This window comes from Mustelus asterias, unplaced genomic scaffold (genome assembly GCF_964213995.1).
Source record: "Mustelus asterias unplaced genomic scaffold, sMusAst1.hap1.1 HAP1_SCAFFOLD_1538, whole genome shotgun sequence".
In the NCBI taxonomy this organism is placed as follows: Eukaryota; Metazoa; Chordata; class Chondrichthyes; order Carcharhiniformes; family Triakidae; genus Mustelus; species Mustelus asterias.
Genome location: NW_027591483.1, coordinates 56,068 through 75,609, shown reverse-complemented (window position 1 = coordinate 75,609; position 19,542 = coordinate 56,068). Strand labels below are relative to the sequence as shown.

General features: G+C 53.0%; 1 protein-coding gene across 1 annotated transcript; it reads left to right on the top strand.

The window, feature by feature from the left end:
• The first annotated feature begins 5,269 nt into the window (after positions 1–5,269).
• mecp2 (methyl CpG binding protein 2) lies at positions 5,270–17,661 on the top strand. Its single transcript, XM_078206479.1, has 3 exons — positions 5,270–5,349; positions 10,680–11,018; positions 14,708–17,661. Exons 1-3 carry the CDS (start codon positions 5,300–5,302, stop codon positions 15,777–15,779), a joined length of 1,461 nt encoding a protein of 486 aa, XP_078062605.1. The 5' UTR covers positions 5,270–5,299; the 3' UTR covers positions 15,780–17,661.
• The last annotated feature ends 1,881 nt before the right edge of the window (positions 17,662–19,542 follow it).

The window sequence follows — 19,542 nt, the reverse complement described above, 5'->3', positions numbered from 1 at the left end:
TGCGCTAGATTCTGTTTGAGTAGAGCGCAAGTTGCAGTGACGCACAGTTACTATCTGGAGCCTTCACATTGACACTTAAAGCAAAGGGACAGAGTCCTGAACCGACCACACATTAACCGTTTAGCGGTTTAATGCATTTGGCCTCCTTGCGTCTGAAGTCATTTCTCTTCATTCAACCAGAGAGTGGTGAATTGGTGGAATTCATTGCCACAAAAGGCTGTGGAGGCTAGGTCATTGAGTGTATTTAAGACAGAGATAGATAGGTTCTTGATTGGTAAGGGGATCAAAGGTTACGGGGAAATAGGGGAGAATGGGGTTGAGAAACATATCAGCCATAATCGAATGGCAGCAGTCTCGATGGGCTGAATGGCCTGATTCTGCTCCGATATCTTATACATCCCTTTTTGAGAGCATAACCAGTTTTTGCAGTGGTAGTGCCTTCCCAGGATGCTCCGGGGGTCTGCAAATGCAAGATATAAGCTTAAAGTTTATTTATTAGTGTCAAATGTAGGCTTACGTTAACACTGCAATGAGGTTACTGTGAAAATCCCCTAGTCGCCACACTCCGGCGCCTGTTCGGGTACACTGAGGGAGAATTTAGCACGGCCAATGCACCTAACCAGCACGTCTTTTGGGCTGTGGGGGAAACTGGAGCACCCGGAGGAAACCCACGCAGGCACGGGGGAGAACGTGCAGACTCCACACAGACAGTGACCCAAGGCCGGAATCAAACCCGGGTCCCTGGCGCTGTGAGGCAGCAGTGCTAACCCACTGTGCCACCGAGCCACCCTCTTAATCAGCACCCGGAGCAATCCCACGCAGACAGGGCAAGAACGTGCAGACTCTGCAAATCAGACCTGAGGCCAGAAATTGAACCTGGGTCTCTGGCGCTGTGAGGCAGCAGTGCTAATCGCTTTGAGCCCCATCCCAGATTCTGAATGGGGTGTAACCTCTCGGCAAATTGGGAATAACCAGCACAACATGAGCAATATTGATGCTCACCGCAGGAGCGAGCTGGGTTTGAATTACTCAGCAGCTGCACACCCTGAGCTGTGTCTTTGTTCCCATTCATCCCATGGCTCATTGAAGGCGAGGCAATGCCTGAATGTGTGTCTAACCCAGAAAGTACTGGATTTTCCAATTCCTGTGGTCTTTAGATCAATACCTGCAGATAAGTCGCCTATTTCAGAAAAGTTCCACTCCTTGAGAGGTACATTATGCTGTCAACTGTGACACAACAACGGAAGGAGTGCTTTGTTGCATTGCTCTTTCTTTAATCCCTGCTCCTTTGTGGGGAGCACTGACCTCTCTATTCAGTCTCTAAGCCCAATGCAGAGGATCACGAGCATGATTGTGTGCTGTTATTTTTTTTTTTGCTTTTTCTTGTTTTCAAATAAAGGCCGATTGTTAACTTGGAGAGTGTGGGAATTTCATGCCACGTTTGGACAAATTCTGCATTGGTTGTCACCGCGCCACGTTTGTCGGGCGTAGCTTTGCACTTGTCCATCCCATGTGCAGCAATGTGCTTCCTGACCCTGCCACCTGTCCTTCCTGCGTTTAGCAGGGTCGGAGATCTCTGGGAAGCCGCTCGACCATAGACGCATTCGCGATTGAGCTTGAATCCGATCTTCGTGCGCTGCGCAGCCCAGAATTGTTTTCATTTCCACCCTCTCTACCCCAAAGTTTCGGAGTAGCAAGGCCAGTTGTAGAATTCCCTCTCGTCTCTTAGCCTAAGATCAAGCTAATTCCTCTGAGAGTAGCGGTGAAAGCCATGGGCATTGGCTTGCTGCAGTATCAGAAAGCACCATTTTAAACCCACCAACCTACTTGGGGAGTTCCTGACTTTTCGAGGTGGCCAGATCATCATGACCGCCTTTGAAAGGTTCCTTATGAAGAATTGTGCTCTGACGTGACAGCCAGCACTGACACATTATCACTTTTTGTCTCTCTCCTGCTCTCTCTTTCTCTCTCTCACACACAAACACGTTTTCACCCTCTCTCCCACTCTTTCTATCTATCCCTTTCTCTCTTACTCTCTCACTCACACTCTCTTTCTCTCCTACTCTCTTTGTCTCTCTCTCGATCTCTCACTCACATTCATGCGCTCTCTGTCTCGCTCTCTCTTGTTCTCTCACCTTCTCACTCTCTCCCACGCTCTTTGTTTCTCTCTTGCCCTTTCTCTCTCTTTCTCTCCCACTCTCTTTCTCTCCTCCTGCCTTCCACTCTCTCTCTCTCTTGCACACGCACGCTCTCTCTCTCTCCTACTTTTTCTTGCTCTCTTTTACCCTCTCTCGCTCGTTCTCTCTCTCTCTCTTTCACTCTCTTTCACTCTTTCTCTCGCTCTTTCTTTCTCACTCCTCATTCTTTCTCGCACTTTCTCACTCGCTCACGCTGTCTCTATCTCTCGCTGTCTCTAGCTCTCGCTCACGCTGTCTCTCTCGCTCACGCTGTCTCTCTCTCTCGCTCACGCTGTCTATATCTCTCGCTCACGCTGTCTCTATCTCTCGCTCACGCTGTCTCTATCTCTCGCTCACGCTGTCTCTATCTCTCGCTCACGCTGTCTCTATCTCTCGCTCACGCTGTCTCTATCTCTCGCTCACGCTGTCTCTATCTCTCGCTCACGCTGTCTCTATCTCTCGCTCACGCTGTCTCTATCTCTCGCTCACGCTGTCTCTATCTCTCGCTCACGCTGTCTCTATCTCTCGCTCACGCTGTCTATCTCTCTCGCTCACGCTGTCTCTCTCTCTCGCTCACGCTGTCTCTCTCTCTCGCTCACGCTGTCTCTATCTCTCGCTCACGCTGTCTCTCTCTCTCGCTCACGCTGTCTCTCTCTCTCTCGCTCACGCTGTCTCTCTCTCTCGCTCACGCTGTCTCTCTCTCTCGCTCACGCTGTCTCTCTCTCTCGCTCACGCTGTCTCTCTCTCTCGCTCACGCTGTCTCTCTCTCTCGCTCACGCTGTCTCTCTCTCTCTCGCTCACGCTGTCTCTCTCTCTCGCGCACGCTGTCTCTCTCTCTCGCTCACGATGTCTCTCTCTCTCGCTCACGCTGTCTCTCTCTCTCTCTCTCGCTCACGCTGTCTCTCTCTCTCGCTCACGCTGTCTCTCTCTCTCGCTCACGCTGTCTCTCTCTCTCGCTCACGCTGTCTCTCTCTCTCGCTCACGCTGTCTCTCTCTCTCGCTCACGCTGTCTCTCTCTCTCGCTCACGCTGTCTCTCTCTCTCGCTCACGCTGTCTCTCTCTCTCGCTCACGCTGTCTCTCTCTCTCGCTCACGCTGTCTCTCTCTCTCGCTCACGCTGTCTCTCTCTCTCGCTCACGCTGTCTCTCTCTCTCGCTCACGCTGTCTCTCTCTCTCGCTCACGCTGTCTCTCTCTCTCGCTCACGCTGTCTCTCTCTCTCGCTCACGCTGTCTCTCTCTCTCGCTCACGCTGTCTCTCTCTCTCGCTCACGCTGTCTCTCTCTCTCGCTCACGCTGTCTCTCTCTCTCGCTCACGCTGTCTCTCTCTCTCGCTCACGCTGTCTCTCTCTCTCGCTCACGCTGTCTCTCTCTCTCGCTCACGCTGTCTCTCTCTCTCGCTCACGCTGTCTCTCTCTCGCTCACGCTGTCTCTCTCTCTCGCTCACGCTGTCTCTCGCTCTCGCTCACGCTGTCTCTATCTCTCGCTCACGCTGTCTCTCTATCTCTCGCTCACGCTGTCTCTATCTCTCGCTCACGCTGTCTCTATCTCTCGCTCACGCTGTCTCTATCTCTCGCTCACGCTGTCTCTATCTCTCGCTCACGCTGTCTCTATCTCTCGCTCACGCTGTCTCTATCTCTCGCTCACGCTGTCTCTATCTCTCGCTCACGCTGTCTCTATCTCTCGCTCACGCTGTCTCTATCTCTCGCTCACGCTGTCTCTATCTCTCGCTCACGCTGTCTCTATCTCTCGCTCACGCTGTCTCTATCTCTCGCTCACGCTGTCTCTATCTCTCGCTCACGCTGTCTCTATCTCTCGCTCACGCTGTCTCTATCTCTCGCTCACGCTGTCTCTATCTCTCGCTCACGCTGTCTCTATCTCTCGCTCACGCTGTCTCTCTCTCTCGCTCACGCTGTCTCTCTCTCTCGCTCACGCTGTCTCTCTCTCTCGCTCACGCTGTCTCTCTCTCTCGCTCACGCTGTCTCTCTCTCTCGCTCACGCTGTCTCTCCCTCTCTCTCGCTCACGCTGTCTCTCCCTCTCTCTCGCTCACGCTGTCTCTCCCTCTCTCTCGCTCACGCTGTCTCTCCCTCTCTCTCGCTCACGCTGTCTCTCCCTCTCTCTCGCTCACGCTGTCTCTCCCTCTCTCTCGCTCACGCTGTCTCTCCCTCTCTCTCGCTCACGCTGTCTCTCCCTCTCTCTCGCTCACGCTGTCTCTCCCTCTCTCTCGCTCACGCTGTCTCTCCCTCTCTCTCGCTCACGCTGTCTCTCCCTCTCTCTCGCTCACGCTGTCTCTCCCTCTCTCTCGCTCACGCTGTCTCTCCCTCTCTCTCGCTCACGCTGTCTCTCCCTCTCTCTCGCTCACGCTGTCTCTCCCTCTCTCTCGCTCACGCTGTCTCTCCCTCTCTCTCGCTCACGCTGTCTCTCCCTCTCTCTCGCTCACGCTGTCTCTCCCTCTCTCTCGCTCACGCTGTCTCTCCCTCTCTCTCGCTCACGCTGTCTCTCCCTCTCTCTCGCTCACGCTGTCTCTCCCTCTCTCTCGCTCACGCTGTCTCTCCCTCTCTCTCGCTCACGCTGTCTCTCCCTCTCTCTCGCTCACGCTGTCTCTCCCTCTCTCTCGCTCACGCTGTCTCTCCCTCTCTCTCGCTCACGCTGTCTCTCCCTCTCTCTCGCTCACGCTGTCTCTCCCTCTCTCTCGCTCACGCTGTCTCTCCCTCTCTCTCGCTCACGCTGTCTCTCCCTCTCTCTCGCTCACGCTGTCTCTCCCTCTCTCTCGCTCACGCTGTCTCTCCCTCTCTCTCGCTCACGCTGTCTCTCCCTCTCTCTCGCTCACGCTGTCTCTCCCTCTCTCTCGCTCACGCTGTCTCTCTCCCTCTCGCTCACGTTGTCTCTCTCTCTCTTGTTCTCTCTCTTGCTGTCCGGCCCACTGAGTATTTCCAATGTTTTCTCTTTCTATTTCAGATTTGTAGCAACTGCAGTGTTTTGCTTTTCATAGAATCACAGAGTTGAGTTGGGTCTGTGCCAATCCAAAAGCAAACCACCCTGGCCTAATCCCACTTTCCAGCACGTGGTCCATATCCCTCGCTGCACGTTGCAAGAGTGCAGGTGCACGCCTGGACACCTTTGAAATGAGATGGGGGTTTCAGGCAGAGAGTTCCAGACCCCTGCAATCCTCTGGGTGAAAAGATATTTCTTCATCTCGCCTCTAATCCTCTACTAATCACTTTAAATCTAAAGAACCTCAGCCTATCCAATCTTTCTTAATCACTGCCATTCTTGCCATTTTCCAGTCTTGGGTGGCAAAATCCTGGTAAATCTGCTCTCTATCCTCTCCAGTGCAATGACCTCCATTGTGCAATGATTTGATTTGATTTATTATTGTCACGTGTATAGGGGTACATTGAACCGTATTGTTTCTTGCATGCAATACAGACAAAACATACAATTCATAGAGTACATAGGGGAGAAGAAAAGGAGAGGGTGCAATGAGGTGACCAAAAATGGTTGAGAGCTTCAAGTTGTTAGGTGTCTAAATCACCTGGTCCCCCCAGGCTGACACAGTAGTTAAGAAAGCCCACCAATGCCTCTACTTTCCCAGGAGACTAAGGAAGTTTGGCATGTCCGCTACGACAGATGCACCATATACAGCATTCTTTCTGGCTGTATCACAGCTTGGTATGGCTCCTGCTCTGCCCAAGACCGCAAGAAACTACAAAGGGTCGTGAATGAAGCCCAGTCCATCACTCAAACCCCATCACGCAAACCAGCCTCCCATCCACTGAATGCGTCTACATTTCCTGCTGCCTCAGAAAAGCAGCCAGCATAATTAAGTACCTCACGCACCCCAGACAGTCTCTCTTCCACCTCCTTCCATTAGGAAAAAGAGACAAAAGTCTGAGGTCACGTACCAAACGACTCAAGAACAGCTTCTTCCCTGCTGCCGTCAGACTGTTGACTGGACCTATCTTATATTAAGTTGATCTTTCTCTACACCCTCGCTATGACTGTAACACTACATTCTGCACCCTCTCCTTTCCTTCTCTATGAACGGTATGCTTTGTCTGTATAGCGCGCAGGAAACAATACTTTTCACTGTATGTTAATACATGTGACAACAATAAATCAAAATCAAATCAGAGAAGAGTTTGCAGCCTCCAATTGTGGCCCAACTAATGTTTCATACAATTTCAGCATAACCCCCCTGGCTCTTAATATTCAACCAATAAAGAATAAGAATTCCAGCTGCTTCTTAAACCACCTTATCGACTTGCCCTGCTACCGTCCGGAAACCTCTGGACATTTGCTGCAAGATCCCACCTTTCCGCAAAACCTCTTGGTATCCTCCCATTTGTTGTGCCACTTGTATTATTGTTCTTTCCTGGTTTGTATTTTTTTGTGGGCCTCTAGTGAGTCGTGAAACAGCAATTAAGTCAAAGTTTTTTTTAAAAGAATTTTTATTCTAAATTCCAGGAGTTATGGCGAAATATGACTCCACTTTAGAAACACTTAACTAAAACCCGGGGTTGATCCTTCCAGACACTAGAAAGAAAACGAAACACAACCTCAAGATTCTGAATCACAGAATCCCTACAGTGCAGAAGGAGGCCATTCGGCCCATGGAGTCTGCACCAACCACAATCCCACCCAGGCCCTATTCCTGTAACCCCACATATTTACCCTGCTAATCCCCTGACACTAAGGGAGAATTTAGCATGGCCAATCCACCTAACCCACACATCTTTGGACTGAGAGAGGAAACCGGAGCACCCGGAGGAAACCCACGCAGACACGGGGAGAACGTGCAAACTCCACACAGACAGTGACCCAAGCCGGGAATTGAACCCAGGTCCCTGGTTCTGTGATGCAGCAGTGCTAACCACTGTGTCACAAGACTGAAATGCAAACCATTCCTGCGACTAAACTGGCATTATGTTGTCCATCCTTAATTGTCCCCTTGAACCGAGCGTCTCGCTCGGGGCCATTTGCAAGGGGCAGTTAAGAGTTGACCAAATTGCTGTGTGGCGGGGGGGGTGCAGATCTGGAGTCACATGTATTTGCCTGCAGGCGGGACTTTGTACCTTTTTAGAAGTTCTCTCCAAGCAAGTTGGTTTTGATTTATTATTGTCACGCGTATTGGGATACAGTGAAAAGTATTGTTGTTTGCACGTTATGCAGACAAAGCATACCATTCATAGAGTACATAGGGAAGAAGGAAATGAGAGAGTGCAGAATGTAGTGTTACAGCCATAGCGAGGGTGTAGAGAAAGATCAACGTAATGCGAGGGAAGTCCATTCAATAGTCTGATGGTAGCAGGGAAGAAGCTGTTCTTGAGTCGGTTGGTACGTGTCCTCGGACTTTTGTATCTCTTTCTCGACGGCAGATGGTGGCAGAGAGTGTGCCCAGGTTGTGTGGGGTCCTTGATTATGCCGGCTGCTTTCCCGAGGCAGCGGGAAGTGTAGACAGAGTCAGTGGATGGGAGGCTGGTTTGCGTGATGGATTGGGCTACATTCACATCCCTTTGTAGTTTCTTGTGGTCTTGGACAGAGCAGGAGCCCAGATCAAGCTGCGATCCAACCAGAAAGAATGCTTTCCATGGTACATCTGTAAAAGTTGGTGAGAGTCGTATTAGACACGTCAAATTTCCTTAGTCTCCTGAGAAGATAGTTGAAAGCAGTAGAAAGTTGTTGAAGTTTCTTCCTGCACGCAGGTTATTGCCAAATAGCCGAAATGGCTAACGTTACCTGGGGTGTGGGGGGAGTTTAGAAGAGCAAGAGGCCACTTGATCTTGGGTTTCTTGACAGGGTGGATGTGGAGAGGATGTTTCCTCTTGTGGGAGAATCTAGAACTCGGTGTGGGGGCTGGGGTGGGGGGGGGGGGAGGAGGAGGAGAGAGTGTTTAAAAATAAGGGGGTCACCCAGTGCAGACGGAGATGAGGAGAAATGATTTCTCTCAGAGGGGGCTGAGTCTCTGGAACTCTCTTCCTCAGAAGGCAGGGGAAGCAGTCTTGGAATCTTTTTAAGGCAGAGATTTTAAAGTTTATTTATTAGTGTCACAAGTAGGCTTACATTAACATTGCACACAGTTACTGTGAAAATCCCCTCGTCGTCACACTCCGGCGCCTGTTCAGGTACACTGAGGGAGAATTTAGCATGGCCAATCCACCTAACCACTTCGGACTGTGGGAGGAAACCGGAGCACCCGGAGGAAACCCACGCAGACACGGGGAGAACGTGCAGACTCCACACAGACAGTGACCCAAGCCGGGAATCGAACCCGGGTCCCTGTCGAGGGACCCGGGTGTGAGGCAGCAGTGCTAACCACTGTGCCACCCAGAACTTGTTGATTAATGATGGGGTGAAAGGTTATCAGGAGTCAGCTAGAATGTGAGGTTGAGGTTACAATCAGATCAGACATGATCTTATCGAATGGGACAGCAGGCTCACAGGGCTGAGTGGCCTGTCCCCTGCTCCTAATTGGTATGTATGACCTCAGTATATCAATGCAGTAAAAGATCTGATTCTCGTAAACCTGCACTTAGTATTGATTGAACCGATGCATGAAGGTTAGTCGCCTTTTCAAATTCATAACTATACGATGTGAAATTAAAAATCAAATTGCCAAAATAGACGTTATGAAATTTCTTCATCTCCTTCGACACTGTCCCTTGTTTTATGTCCTCTTCCCTGCCCTATCCCCGCAACCACACACATTTACCATGGCCAATCCACCTAACCTACACATCTTTGGACACTAAGGGGCAATTTACCATGACCAATTCCCCTAACCTGCACATCTTTGGACAGTGGGAGGAAACCAGAGGACCCGGAGCAAACCCATGCAGACACTGGGAGAATGTGCAAACTCCATACAATCACCATTTGTAGTTTGGAATTAAATGGGGGTCCCTAGCGTTGTGAGGCAGCTGTGCCACCATGCAATCCTTACGCCTTTGACATTGTAACACATCCTACCTCATTATGGGAGTACAAAGATATCCGGATGTACTGTAGATCAGCCAATGAAAGTGGCGAGGCATGTGCAGCGAGCCATTCGGAAGGCAAATGGTATGTTGGCCTTCATTGCAAAAGGATTTGAGTTCCGAAGTCGAGGTGTCTTAACAGCAGTTATACAGGACCCTGGCGAGACCACACCTGGGGCATTGTGTGCAGTTTTAATCTCCCTACCCAAGAAAGGATATACTTGCCTTCGAGGTAGTGCAGAGCAGAGGTTCACTAGGCTGATACCGGAGCCGGCGGGACTGCCCATGAGGAGAGATTGGTTCGACAGGGCCTGTATTCACTAGAGTTTAGAAAGATGAAGTGAGATCTGATTAAAACATATAAAATTCCAGCAGGACTGGCCAGACTAGATGCAGGGAGAACCAGGGGACATAGCCTTGAGATGCAGGGTAGACCGTTTCGGACAGAGAGGAGGAGAAATGTCTTCGTTCAGAGGGTGTTGAACCTGTGGAATTCTCCACCACAGAAAGCCAGGAAGGCCAAGTCACTGAATATTACATTGAATTGATTTATTATTGTCTCATGTATTGGGATACAATGAAAAATGTTCTTGCAGGCAAAGCATACCATTCATAGAGTATGTAGGGAGAAGGAAAGGAGAGGGGGCAGAATGTAGTGTTGCTGTCATAGATAGGTTACAGGGAAAGATCAGCTTAATATAAGGTGGGTCCATTCAACAGTCTGATGGCAGCAGGGAAGAAGCTTTTCTTGAGTCGGTCAGTATGTGTTTCAGACTTTTGTATCTTTTCCCGACGGAAGAAGGTGGAAGAGAGAATGTCCAGGATGCGTGGGAAATATATTTAAGAAAGAGATGGATAATTGTCTAGATTTTAATGGCATCACAGGGTTTGGGGGGAATATGGTGCTGAGATGGAGGATCAGCCGTGATCATATTGAACGGCGGAGCAGGCTCACAGGCCGAATGGCCTACTCTTGTTCCGAGTCTCTCTGTTTTAGAGCCACCCTTAAAGCTTAGCCCTTTGGCAAGGCTGGTGATCACTGCTGCTTCACCTCAGCGTGAGTTTGTAATCTGCTGGCGTTCTTGCGAGGCGCCCTCGGGCACTTCCTGGCGTCCGCAGGAGATCCTGGAAAGGCGGGTTGTTGCGGCACCTTTCCAGCTTTTCCAGTTTGAAGGGTGTTCATGCCCCGCGGCGCTCTGCGGCAGGACGGGTGAGCGGGGAAGACTGGGCAGGGGTTCAACCGGGGTAGCATTCGGGGCACTGAGGGCTTGGACAAGCTGCTGAATCGGAGGCAGAAGCACTGCCCTCGAGGGTCAGACATGTTCACATTGAATGAGGTAGCAGGCTCGAAGGGGCTGAACGATCTACTCCTGCCTCCCTTCCCCCCCCCCCCCCCGCCGTATTTCTCTGTTTTGACCAGTCAACGGTGGCTGTGCGGCGGAAATTATGGGAGGATCTTTAACAGAGCTTGTTTTTAACCAGCCGCAAGGTGTCTGAAGTGACGGTCTTTTTGCTGTTGTTCTTGCAGCGAGGAGAAATCGGAAGATCACGAGCAGGCTGGCCAGAGGGAGAAGCTGCTCAAAGTCAAGAAGCACAAGAAGAAGGAGGAGCGCGATGACGAGAAGCACCGGGAAGCCCAGCCGGCCGAGGCTCTGCTCCCGGAGCCGGCCGACGGCAACAAGGCCGAGACGGCAGAGCAAGAGGGGGCGGTCGCGGCCACCCCTTCCACTCCCAAGCCCAGGCGCTCCCTGATCCGAGACCGGGGCCCGCTGTACAACGACCCCACGCTCCCCGAGGGCTGGACGCGGAAGCTGAAGCAGAGGAAGTCAGGGCGGTCGGCGGGAAAGTACGACGTGTACATTATCAAGTAGGTAACACCCTCGAATGGTGTCTGAACTTGTGAAAATCTCACTAACTGAAATCCCCTCTCTCGCCTCACCTCCTTCCATTGTGCTGTCTGGCACAGGCTCTGCTAAAACCCACCCTTTTGCTATGATTTAATTTATTATTGCCACATGGAAAAGGTGCAAAAAAGATTTACAAGGATATTTTAAAAGTTTTTTGTTAAGTTTATTTATTAATGTCGCAAGTAGGCTTACATTAACACTGCAATGAAGTTACTGTGAAAATCCCCTAGTGGCCACACTCCGGCACCTGTTCGGGTACACTGAGGGAGAATTTAGCACGGCCAATGCACCTATATCAGCATGTCTTTTGGACTGTGGGAGGAAACCACAGCACCCGGGGGCATGGGGGAGAACGTGCAGACTCCACGCAGTGACCCAAGCCGGGAATCAAACCCGGGTCCCTGGCGCTGTGAGGCAGCGGTGTTAATCACTGTGTGTTGGAGATTACTGGGACTTGGAGATTTGAATTATGAGGAGAGGCTGGATAGGCTGGGACTTTTTTCCCTGGAGCGTAGGAGGATGAGGGGTGACCTTATAGAGGTTTATAAAATCATGAGGGGCTTAGATAAGCTGAGTAGCCGAGATCTCTTCCCCTGGATAAGGCAGTCGAAAACTAGAGGGCAGAGGTTTAAGGTGAGAGAGGAAAGATTTAAAAGGGACCCGAGGGGCAACTTTTTCACACAGAGGGTGGTGCGTGTATGAGCTGCCGGAGGAGGTGGTAGAGGCGGGTACAATAGCAACATTTAAAATACCTTTGGACAGGTACATGGATGGGAAAGGTTTAGAGAGATATGGGCCAAACGTGGGCAAAATCAGTTCAGGTTTGGGTCAAAGGGCCTGTATATCTCTATGACTCTGTATTAGGATAAAGTGAAAAGTTTTGTTTCTTGCGCACTATATAGACAAAGCATACCGTTCATAGAGTACATCGGGGAGAAGGAAAGGAGAGAGTGCAGATTGAAGTGTTACAGTCATAGCTGGTGTAGAGAAAAATCAGCTTAATATAAGATAAATTCATTCAAAAGTCTGATGGCAGCAGGGAAGAAGCTGTTCTTGAGTTGGTTGGTACGTGATCTCAGACTTTTGTATCTTTTTCCAATGGATGAAGGTGGAAGAGAGAATGTCCGGGGTGCGTGGGGTCCTTGATTATGCTGGCTGCTTTGCCGAGGCAGCGGGAAGTGTAGACAGAGCCAATGGATGGGAGGCTGGTTTGCGTGATGGACTGGGTACATTCACGCTCTTTATAGTTTCTTGCAGTCATGGACAGTGCAGGAGCCCATACCAAGCTGTGATACATCCGGAAAGGATGCTTTCGATGGTACATCTATAACAATTGGTGAGAGTCGTAGCAGACATGCCAAATTTCCTTGGCCTCCTGAGAAAGTAGAGGTGTTAGTGGGCTTTCTTAACTATTTCACAGGACATGACTATTCCAGCACTGTCCTGGCTGACTATCCGCAATTGCACCCATCGAGTTAGGTAGTTTGATCGGGTTAGGTAGTTTGGCCATGCTAAATTGCCCCTTAGTGTCCAAAGATGTGCAGGTTAGGGGGATTGGCCATGGTTGAATGTGTGGGGTTACGGGGATAGGGTTGGGGGGATGCATTTTGGAGAGTTGGTACAAACATGATGGGCCTCTTTCTGCACTGTTAGGATTCAGTGGTTCGAAGTTGCCTGGAATATTTTTGTATTTAGTCTTAGAGAGAACACACATGGAAGAACTTTATAAAAGATTCATCGGGTTCAGCTGTATGTTTTTAAAAAGAGCAAATCAAACACTGGTCTTTAATTCCAGAGGGATAGTATTGGAGAGTGGAGAGGTTATGCTGAAGCTGTATCGAACTTTGGTCAGGCGCCACTGCACGCCGTTCCAGTCACGATGCTACAGGGGCTGGGAGCACACAGAGAGTGTGTGTGAGTGTGTATGTGTGTGAACAGAGTAAGTGTGCGCGTGTGTGGGGGGGGCACAAAGGGTGAGTTTATGTGTGAGTGGGGGGGAGTGGGGCACAGTAAGAGTGCCCCGGAACAATCTCATTAGTGACAGACAGCATGGTTTTGTAAGAGGGAGGTCGTGCCTTACAAATTTGGTGGAGTTTTTTGAGGAAGTGACAAAAACGGTTGATGAAGGAAGGGCCGTGGATGTCGTCTATATGGATTTCAGTAAGGCATTTGACAAAGTCCCACATGGCAGGTTGGTTAAGAAGGTTAAGGCTCATGGGATACAAGGAGAAGTGGCTAGATGGGTGGAGAACTGGCTTGGCCATAGGAGACAGAGGGTAGTGGTCGAAGGATCTTTTTCCGGCTGGAGGTCTGTGACCAGTGGTGTTCCGCAGGGCTCTGTACTGGGACCTCTGCTATTTGTGATATATATAAATGATTTGGAAGAAGGTGTAACTGGTGTAATCAGCAAGTTTGCGGATGACACGAAGATGGCTGGACTTGCGGATAGCGAAGAGCATTGTCGGGCAATACAGCAGGATATAGATAGGCTGGAAAATTGGGCGGAGAGGTGGCAGATGGAGTTTAATCCGGATAAATGCGAAGTGATGCATTTTGGAAGAAATAATGTAGGGAGGAGTTATACAATAAATGGCAGAGTCATCAGGAGTATAGAAACACAGAGGGACCTAGGTGTGCAAATCCTTGAAGGTGGCAACACAGGTGGAGAAGGTGGTGAAGAAGGCATATGGTATGCTTGCCTTTATAGGACGGGGTATAGAGTATAAAAGCTGGAGTCTGATGATGCAGCTGTATAGAACGCTGGTTAGGCCACATTTGGAGTACTGCGTCCAGTTCTGGTCGCCGCACTACCAGAAGGACATGGAGGCGTTAGAGAGAGTGCAGAGAAGGTTTACCAGGATGTTGCCTGGTATGGAGGGTCTTAGCTATGAGGAGAGAGATTGGGTAAACTGGGGTTGTTCTCCCTGGAAAGACGGAGAATGAGGGGAGATCTAATAGAGGTGTACAAGATTATGAAGGGTATAGATAGGGTGAACAGTGGGAAGCTTTTTCCCAGGTCGGAGGTGACGATCACGAGGGGTCACGGGCTCAAGGTGAGAGGGGCAAAGTATAACTCAGATATTAGAGGGATGTTTTTTACACAGAGGGTGGTGGGGGCCTGGAATGCGCTGCCAAGTAGGGTGGTGGAGGCAGGCACGCTGACATCGTTTAAGACTTACCTGGATAGTCACATGAGCAGCCTGGGAATGGAGGGATACAAACAAATGGTCTAGTTGGACCAAAGAGCGGCACAGGCTTGGAGGGCCGAAGGGCCTGTTTCCTGTGCTGTACTGTTCTTTGTTCTTTGTGTGTGTGGTGGGGGGGGGCACAGAGTAAGAGTGTGTGTGTGTGGGGGGGATGGGGCACAAAGTGTGTGTGTGTGTGTGTGTGAGTGTGTGCCATAGAGGGAGAGTTGTGTGCTGCCCGTGGGCCAGGTGGTCATTCTCTCATGTGTGATGTGTGTAGGACTGGCCCCTGTAAGCTGGTTAACCGGCAGTGTGGAAGACAGAAGCTCGGCTCTGTCGCTGGGAGTGGCAGGAAAGTGATGAGCAGCGGTTTGCAGCTTTTGAACTGCATTTATTGGGCAGGTACGCCGCCTCTCCAGGTTGTTTTTAACACTGTCCTTTTTCTCCCTCATTCTGTTCTTCAGCCCACAAGGAAAGGCGTTCCGTTCCAAAGTGGAGCTCCTGGCACACTTTGAGAAGGTCGGAGACACCACCCTGGACCCCAGTGACTTTGACTTCACCGTCACCGGCCGAGGGAGCCCCTCGAGGAGGGAGAAGAAGCCACCCAAAAAGGCCAAGATCCCCAAGTCAACTGGCACGGGCAGAGGACGAGGCAGGCCCAAGGGGAGCGGCAAGGACAAGAGAGTGCCAAAGGGCGGCCCGACCAAGCGGCTGTCGGACAAAAGCGCGGCAAAGCTCCTGGTCAAAATGCCTTTCTCGGCTCCCCTGCTGCAGAAAGCCGAAGGAGCCACGTCTTCCGTGGAGCAGCTTCCAAAGGTGCGGAAAGGTGGGCCCGGCAGGAAGAGGAAGTCCGACGCTGAGCCCAAGGCTGTGCCCAAGAAGCGGGGCCGAAAGCCAGGCGTGGTCAACGTGGTGCCGGCCGTCAAGAAGAAAATCGTCAAGGAGTCTTCCATCAAACCCGAGGAAGTGACCGTCTTACCAATCAAGAAGAGGAACCTGGGGGAGGAGAGTTCACCCCTGAAGAAGAGAAAAAGCACCCGCATCTTCGAGGAGGACGCCACCATACCGGTTTTGGCAAGCCCGCCGGTGACGGAAAGTGTCCAGCCCGAGCCGTCGGCAGTGGACGCCAGCGAGAAGAGCGGGAGGGGGCAGAAAGGTGCCAAGAGCGTGATCCACAAGGCCCGTGAGGGGAGCCCCAAAGGCCGCGGCGCCAAGAAGGAGCCTCCTCACCCCGCCGACCCCACAGAGCCGGAGCCCAAGGAGGCGACTGCCCAGGAGGCGGAGAGCTCCAAGAACAGGAGGAGCCCCTCGGAACCCAAAGACTTGAGCGCCAGAGCGTGTGCGGAGGAAAGGCCTCTGCCACGGAGCAGGCCCGAGGCGGAGCTGCTTCCAAAGGAGCCTTCAAAGACTGAGCTCGCAGACAAGGGCAAACTGAGAGGCGAGGGTGATCAGCGGGGCGTCATCTCGGCCGTGCCCAGGCCGAGCAGGGAAGAGTCGGCGGATACCCGGGCCACCGTCTCGGAGCGAGTTAGCTGACTTTGATAGGAAGAGGAGAGAAAAGAAAATGAATGAGGCAGCTGTTGTGTCTTTTTCCTCCCTTGTGAGTAGGGCTCTGACGGAAGCTTTCTGAAGCAAAGTGATTCTGAACCTCGAAGCTTATCTGGGGCAAGATTTCATTTCTAATTTCTTCCTTGAAGTGTTTGCATCTGTTAGGTGGTCAAATGTTCAGTCTGTCTTTTTTTTTTGTGTTTCGTTCGGCCCCCTCGGAAAGATAACGAACGAGAGATTGCCCCTCCCCCTCCACCAGACCCCCTCCCACCTGCCCCCCCCCCCACACCCCATATCTCCCTCCCCACGCCCCCCCCCACTAAATAAGGCAAAAGTTCACCATGCCCTTCTGCAATATGGTCACAGAGCCCCCATTAGGATGTGAGTAAGACCCCCACCCTCCGCCCCCCCCCACCGCTGAACCCAGCGGGACAGTGAGCCGTTATGGAACCCAGCCCAGGATAGGGGACAGCCAGTGCAGAACCGTTCTCCAGCGGATTCTCTGCAGGGCCAGGCCCAAGGTTGTCAATTCTGATCAGATTGTGCGTGTCTGTTGGGGGGGCGGGGGGAGAGAAAAGGTGTGTGGAGAGAGGGAGGGAAAAGTCTCCCTGAAATGGAAAGGGTCCCTGATTGCGAAAGGCGTCTTCCGTCTCGATGGGCATGGGGTATCTTTAGCGCTCATCGAAAGGACCAGCAATGTGGCAGGGAGATCTGGGGGGGGGGTGGGGGGGACAACCTTTTTCAAAAGTTGGGCTTTTCCCTTTGCTGATGGGGGGGGGGGCGGGGGCGGCGGAGGGAGGGCAGAATGACACAGCGAGCTTTTGGAGCCACAGGATTGTACCCACTCCCTCACCCATTTCCCCGAATGTCTCACCGTTCTTCTCTTCAAAACCCACCCAGTTCTCGGGACGACTCTCCCAAAGGCGGACACCCCCACCCCTCCTCCCGCCCTGTGGCCCTGTTACCGAGCAAATTTGTGATGCCCTCATCTCGTTAACATGCCTGCGGGACACTCTTAAATAACACATACACACACACACACCCCCTCCCTGACACAACCGGTCGATTACAGGAAATTCAACCTGCTTCTGCCCAGTAACTCCCCCTCGCTTGTGGGGGGTGCGGGGGAGAGAGGAAGAAGTGGCAGCGTTTGCGGGGAGAGGGACAGGTTAAAAAGAAATCCAAAAATGACCAACTTTTTAAAAAAGAAATATCTAAATACACACAAATATATATATATATAAGACAAATAGGTGAGTGGAGTGTAGTCGTTCCCAAGATAGCGTTCCTGTCTACTTCCCACGTTCGACTTGTCGATCCGACCTCCCCGTATCCGAGTGAGAGCAAAGCTCAGTGCTTCCGCTGTACTACGCTAAGGGTTGCAAACACTTTGACACACTTTGCTGTCTCCTGGCGTTGGGACGTCCAACCCGACTTCCACGTCCCCACCCTTCCCACGGAGCCGGCTATCGAGCTGTCTGCTAGCCTTTTGAATCTTATTCTTCCCGCTTGCAACGTCGACTAGAGGATTTTACTGTACTGTAAGCTGTCCTTTATATCGTAATATTATTTATATCTCAATAGTTTTGGTTGTGTGTTTTTTTTTAAAAATTGAAGAAGAAAGTATGATCCAATCAGGCCGCCTGAAATACGCTGACGCCCGACACTTCCAAATGATTGACCGGGCTATATATATATTTTTGGAAGCCTGAGATCCAGTTGTCCTCTTAAGGATAACGTTGGGTCTGCTGCTGATGACGAGGGAGCCAGGGTTGGCGGGGCAGGGACCGAGAGACCAGTCCTACGGGCTTTGGCAGATCACGGCGAAAAACTATATGTTTTTTCTTAAAATAAAATGTCAAAAAATTGCTCCCTTTTTCCGGGTTTTCTTTATCAAATTCCCCCCCCCCCCCCCCAACTCCCCCACCCTGGGGTTGGACCTGATGGGAGTGTGACCGGTCAGGTCCTGTCACAGTCTCAGAGTCACCACGATGAACTAACGTGCCTGCAGGTTTAGAATTTCCTGCCACAGGCGGAGCTGGCTGGGGAAGGAAAGGGACAGAGCGAAAGGAAACTGCAGGTTGAAGGGAAAAGGGGAACGGCAGGTAGAATGGCACCCACAGGGTTGTGTACGTCGCATGTTCCTTCACAAGTCTCGCCTCCTAACACCCGTGGCTAGAAATCCTGTAGCTTGGGAAATACTGATGGAGCATGGCAGGAAGGGCATCGTCCTGGTCATGGGTTTCACTGTGGAGGCCTTTCCCTTTCTTTTCCTCCCCCTTCCCCCAACTCTCAGCAATCCCCAGCATTCCCCGCTTTCCCCCCGACTCCCCGCTTTCCCCCCCGACTCTCCGCTTTCCCCTCCGACTCCCCGCTTTCCCCCTCGACCCCCCGCTTTCCCCCCCGACTCTCCTCTTCCCCTCAAGACTCCCCGCTTCCCCTCCCGACTCCCTGCTTTCCCCTCCCGACTCCCCGCTTCCCCTCCTGACCCCCCGCTTTCCCCCCCGACTCCCCGCTTTCCCCCCCGACTCCCTGCTTTCCCCCCCGACTCCCTGCTTTCCCCCCCGACTCCCCGCTTTCCCCCCCGACTCCCCGCTTTCCCCCCCGACTCCCCGCTTTCCCCCCCGACTCCCCGCTTTCCCCCCCGACTCCCCGCTTTCCCCCCCGACTCCCCGCTTTCCCCCCCGACTCCCCGCTTTCCCCCCCGACTCCCCGCTTTCCCCCCCGACTCCCCGCTTTCCCCCCCGACTCCCCGCTTTCCCCCCCGACTCCCCGCTTTCCCCCCCGACTCCCCGCTTTCCCCCCCGACTCCCCGCTTTCCCCCCCGACTCCCCGCTTTCCCCCCCGACTCCCCGCTTTCCCCCCCGACTCCCCGCTTTCCCCCCCGACTCCCCGCTTTCCCCCCCGACTCCCCGCTTTCCCCCCCGACTCCCCGCTTTCCCCCCCGACTCCCCGCTTTCCCCCCCGACTCCCCGCTTTCCCCCCCGACTCCCCGCTTTCCCCCCCGACTCCCCGCTTTCCCCCCCGACTCCCCGCTTTCCCCCCCGACTCCCCGCTTTCCCCCCCGACTCCCCGCTTTCCCCCCCGACTCCCCGCTTTCCCCCCCGACTCCCCGCTTTCCCCCCCGACTCCCCGCTTTCCCCCCCGACTCCCCGCTTTCCCCCCCGACTCCCCGCTTTCCCCCCCGACTCCCCGCTTTCCCCCCCGACTCCCCGCTTTCCCCCCCGACTCCCCGCTTTCCCCCCCGACTCCCCGCTTTCCCCCCCGACTCCCCGCTTTCCCCCCCGACTCCCCGCTTTCCCCCCCGACTCCCCGCTTTCCCCCCCGACTCCCCGCTTTCCCCCCCGACTCCCCGCTTTCCCCCCCGACTCCCCGCTTTCCCCCCCGACTCCCCGCTTTCCCCCCCGACTCCCCGCTTTCCCCCCCGACTCCCCGCTTTCCCCCCCGACTCCCCGCTTTCCCCCCCGACTCCCCGCTTTCCCCCCCGACTCCCCGCTTTCCCCCCCGACTCCCCGCTTTCCCCCCCGACTCCCCGCTTTCCCCCCCGACTCCCCGCTTTCCCCCCCGACTCCCCGCTTTCCCCCCCGACTCCCCGCTTTCCCCCCCGACTCCCCGCTTTCCCCCCCGACTCCCCGCTTTCCCCCCCGACTCCCCGCTTTCCCCCCCGACTCCCCGCTTTCCCCCCCGACTCCCCGCTTTCCCCCCCGACTCCCCGCTTTCCCCCCCGACTCCCCGCTTTCCCCCCCGACTC

Bases quoted from the DNA above. Each gene is read 5' to 3' on its own strand.
- mecp2 (XM_078206479.1), top strand. From the start codon at position 5,300: ATGAGATGGGGGTTTCAGGCAGAGAGTTCCAGACCCCTGCAATCCTCT. The intron at 5,350-10,679 runs GTGAAAAGATAT...TTGTTCTTGCAG, and splicing joins AGACCCCTGCAATCCTCTGG to CGAGGAGAAATCGGAAGATC. The intron at 11,019-14,707 runs GTAGGTAACACC...TCTGTTCTTCAG, and splicing joins TACGACGTGTACATTATCAA to CCCACAAGGAAAGGCGTTCC.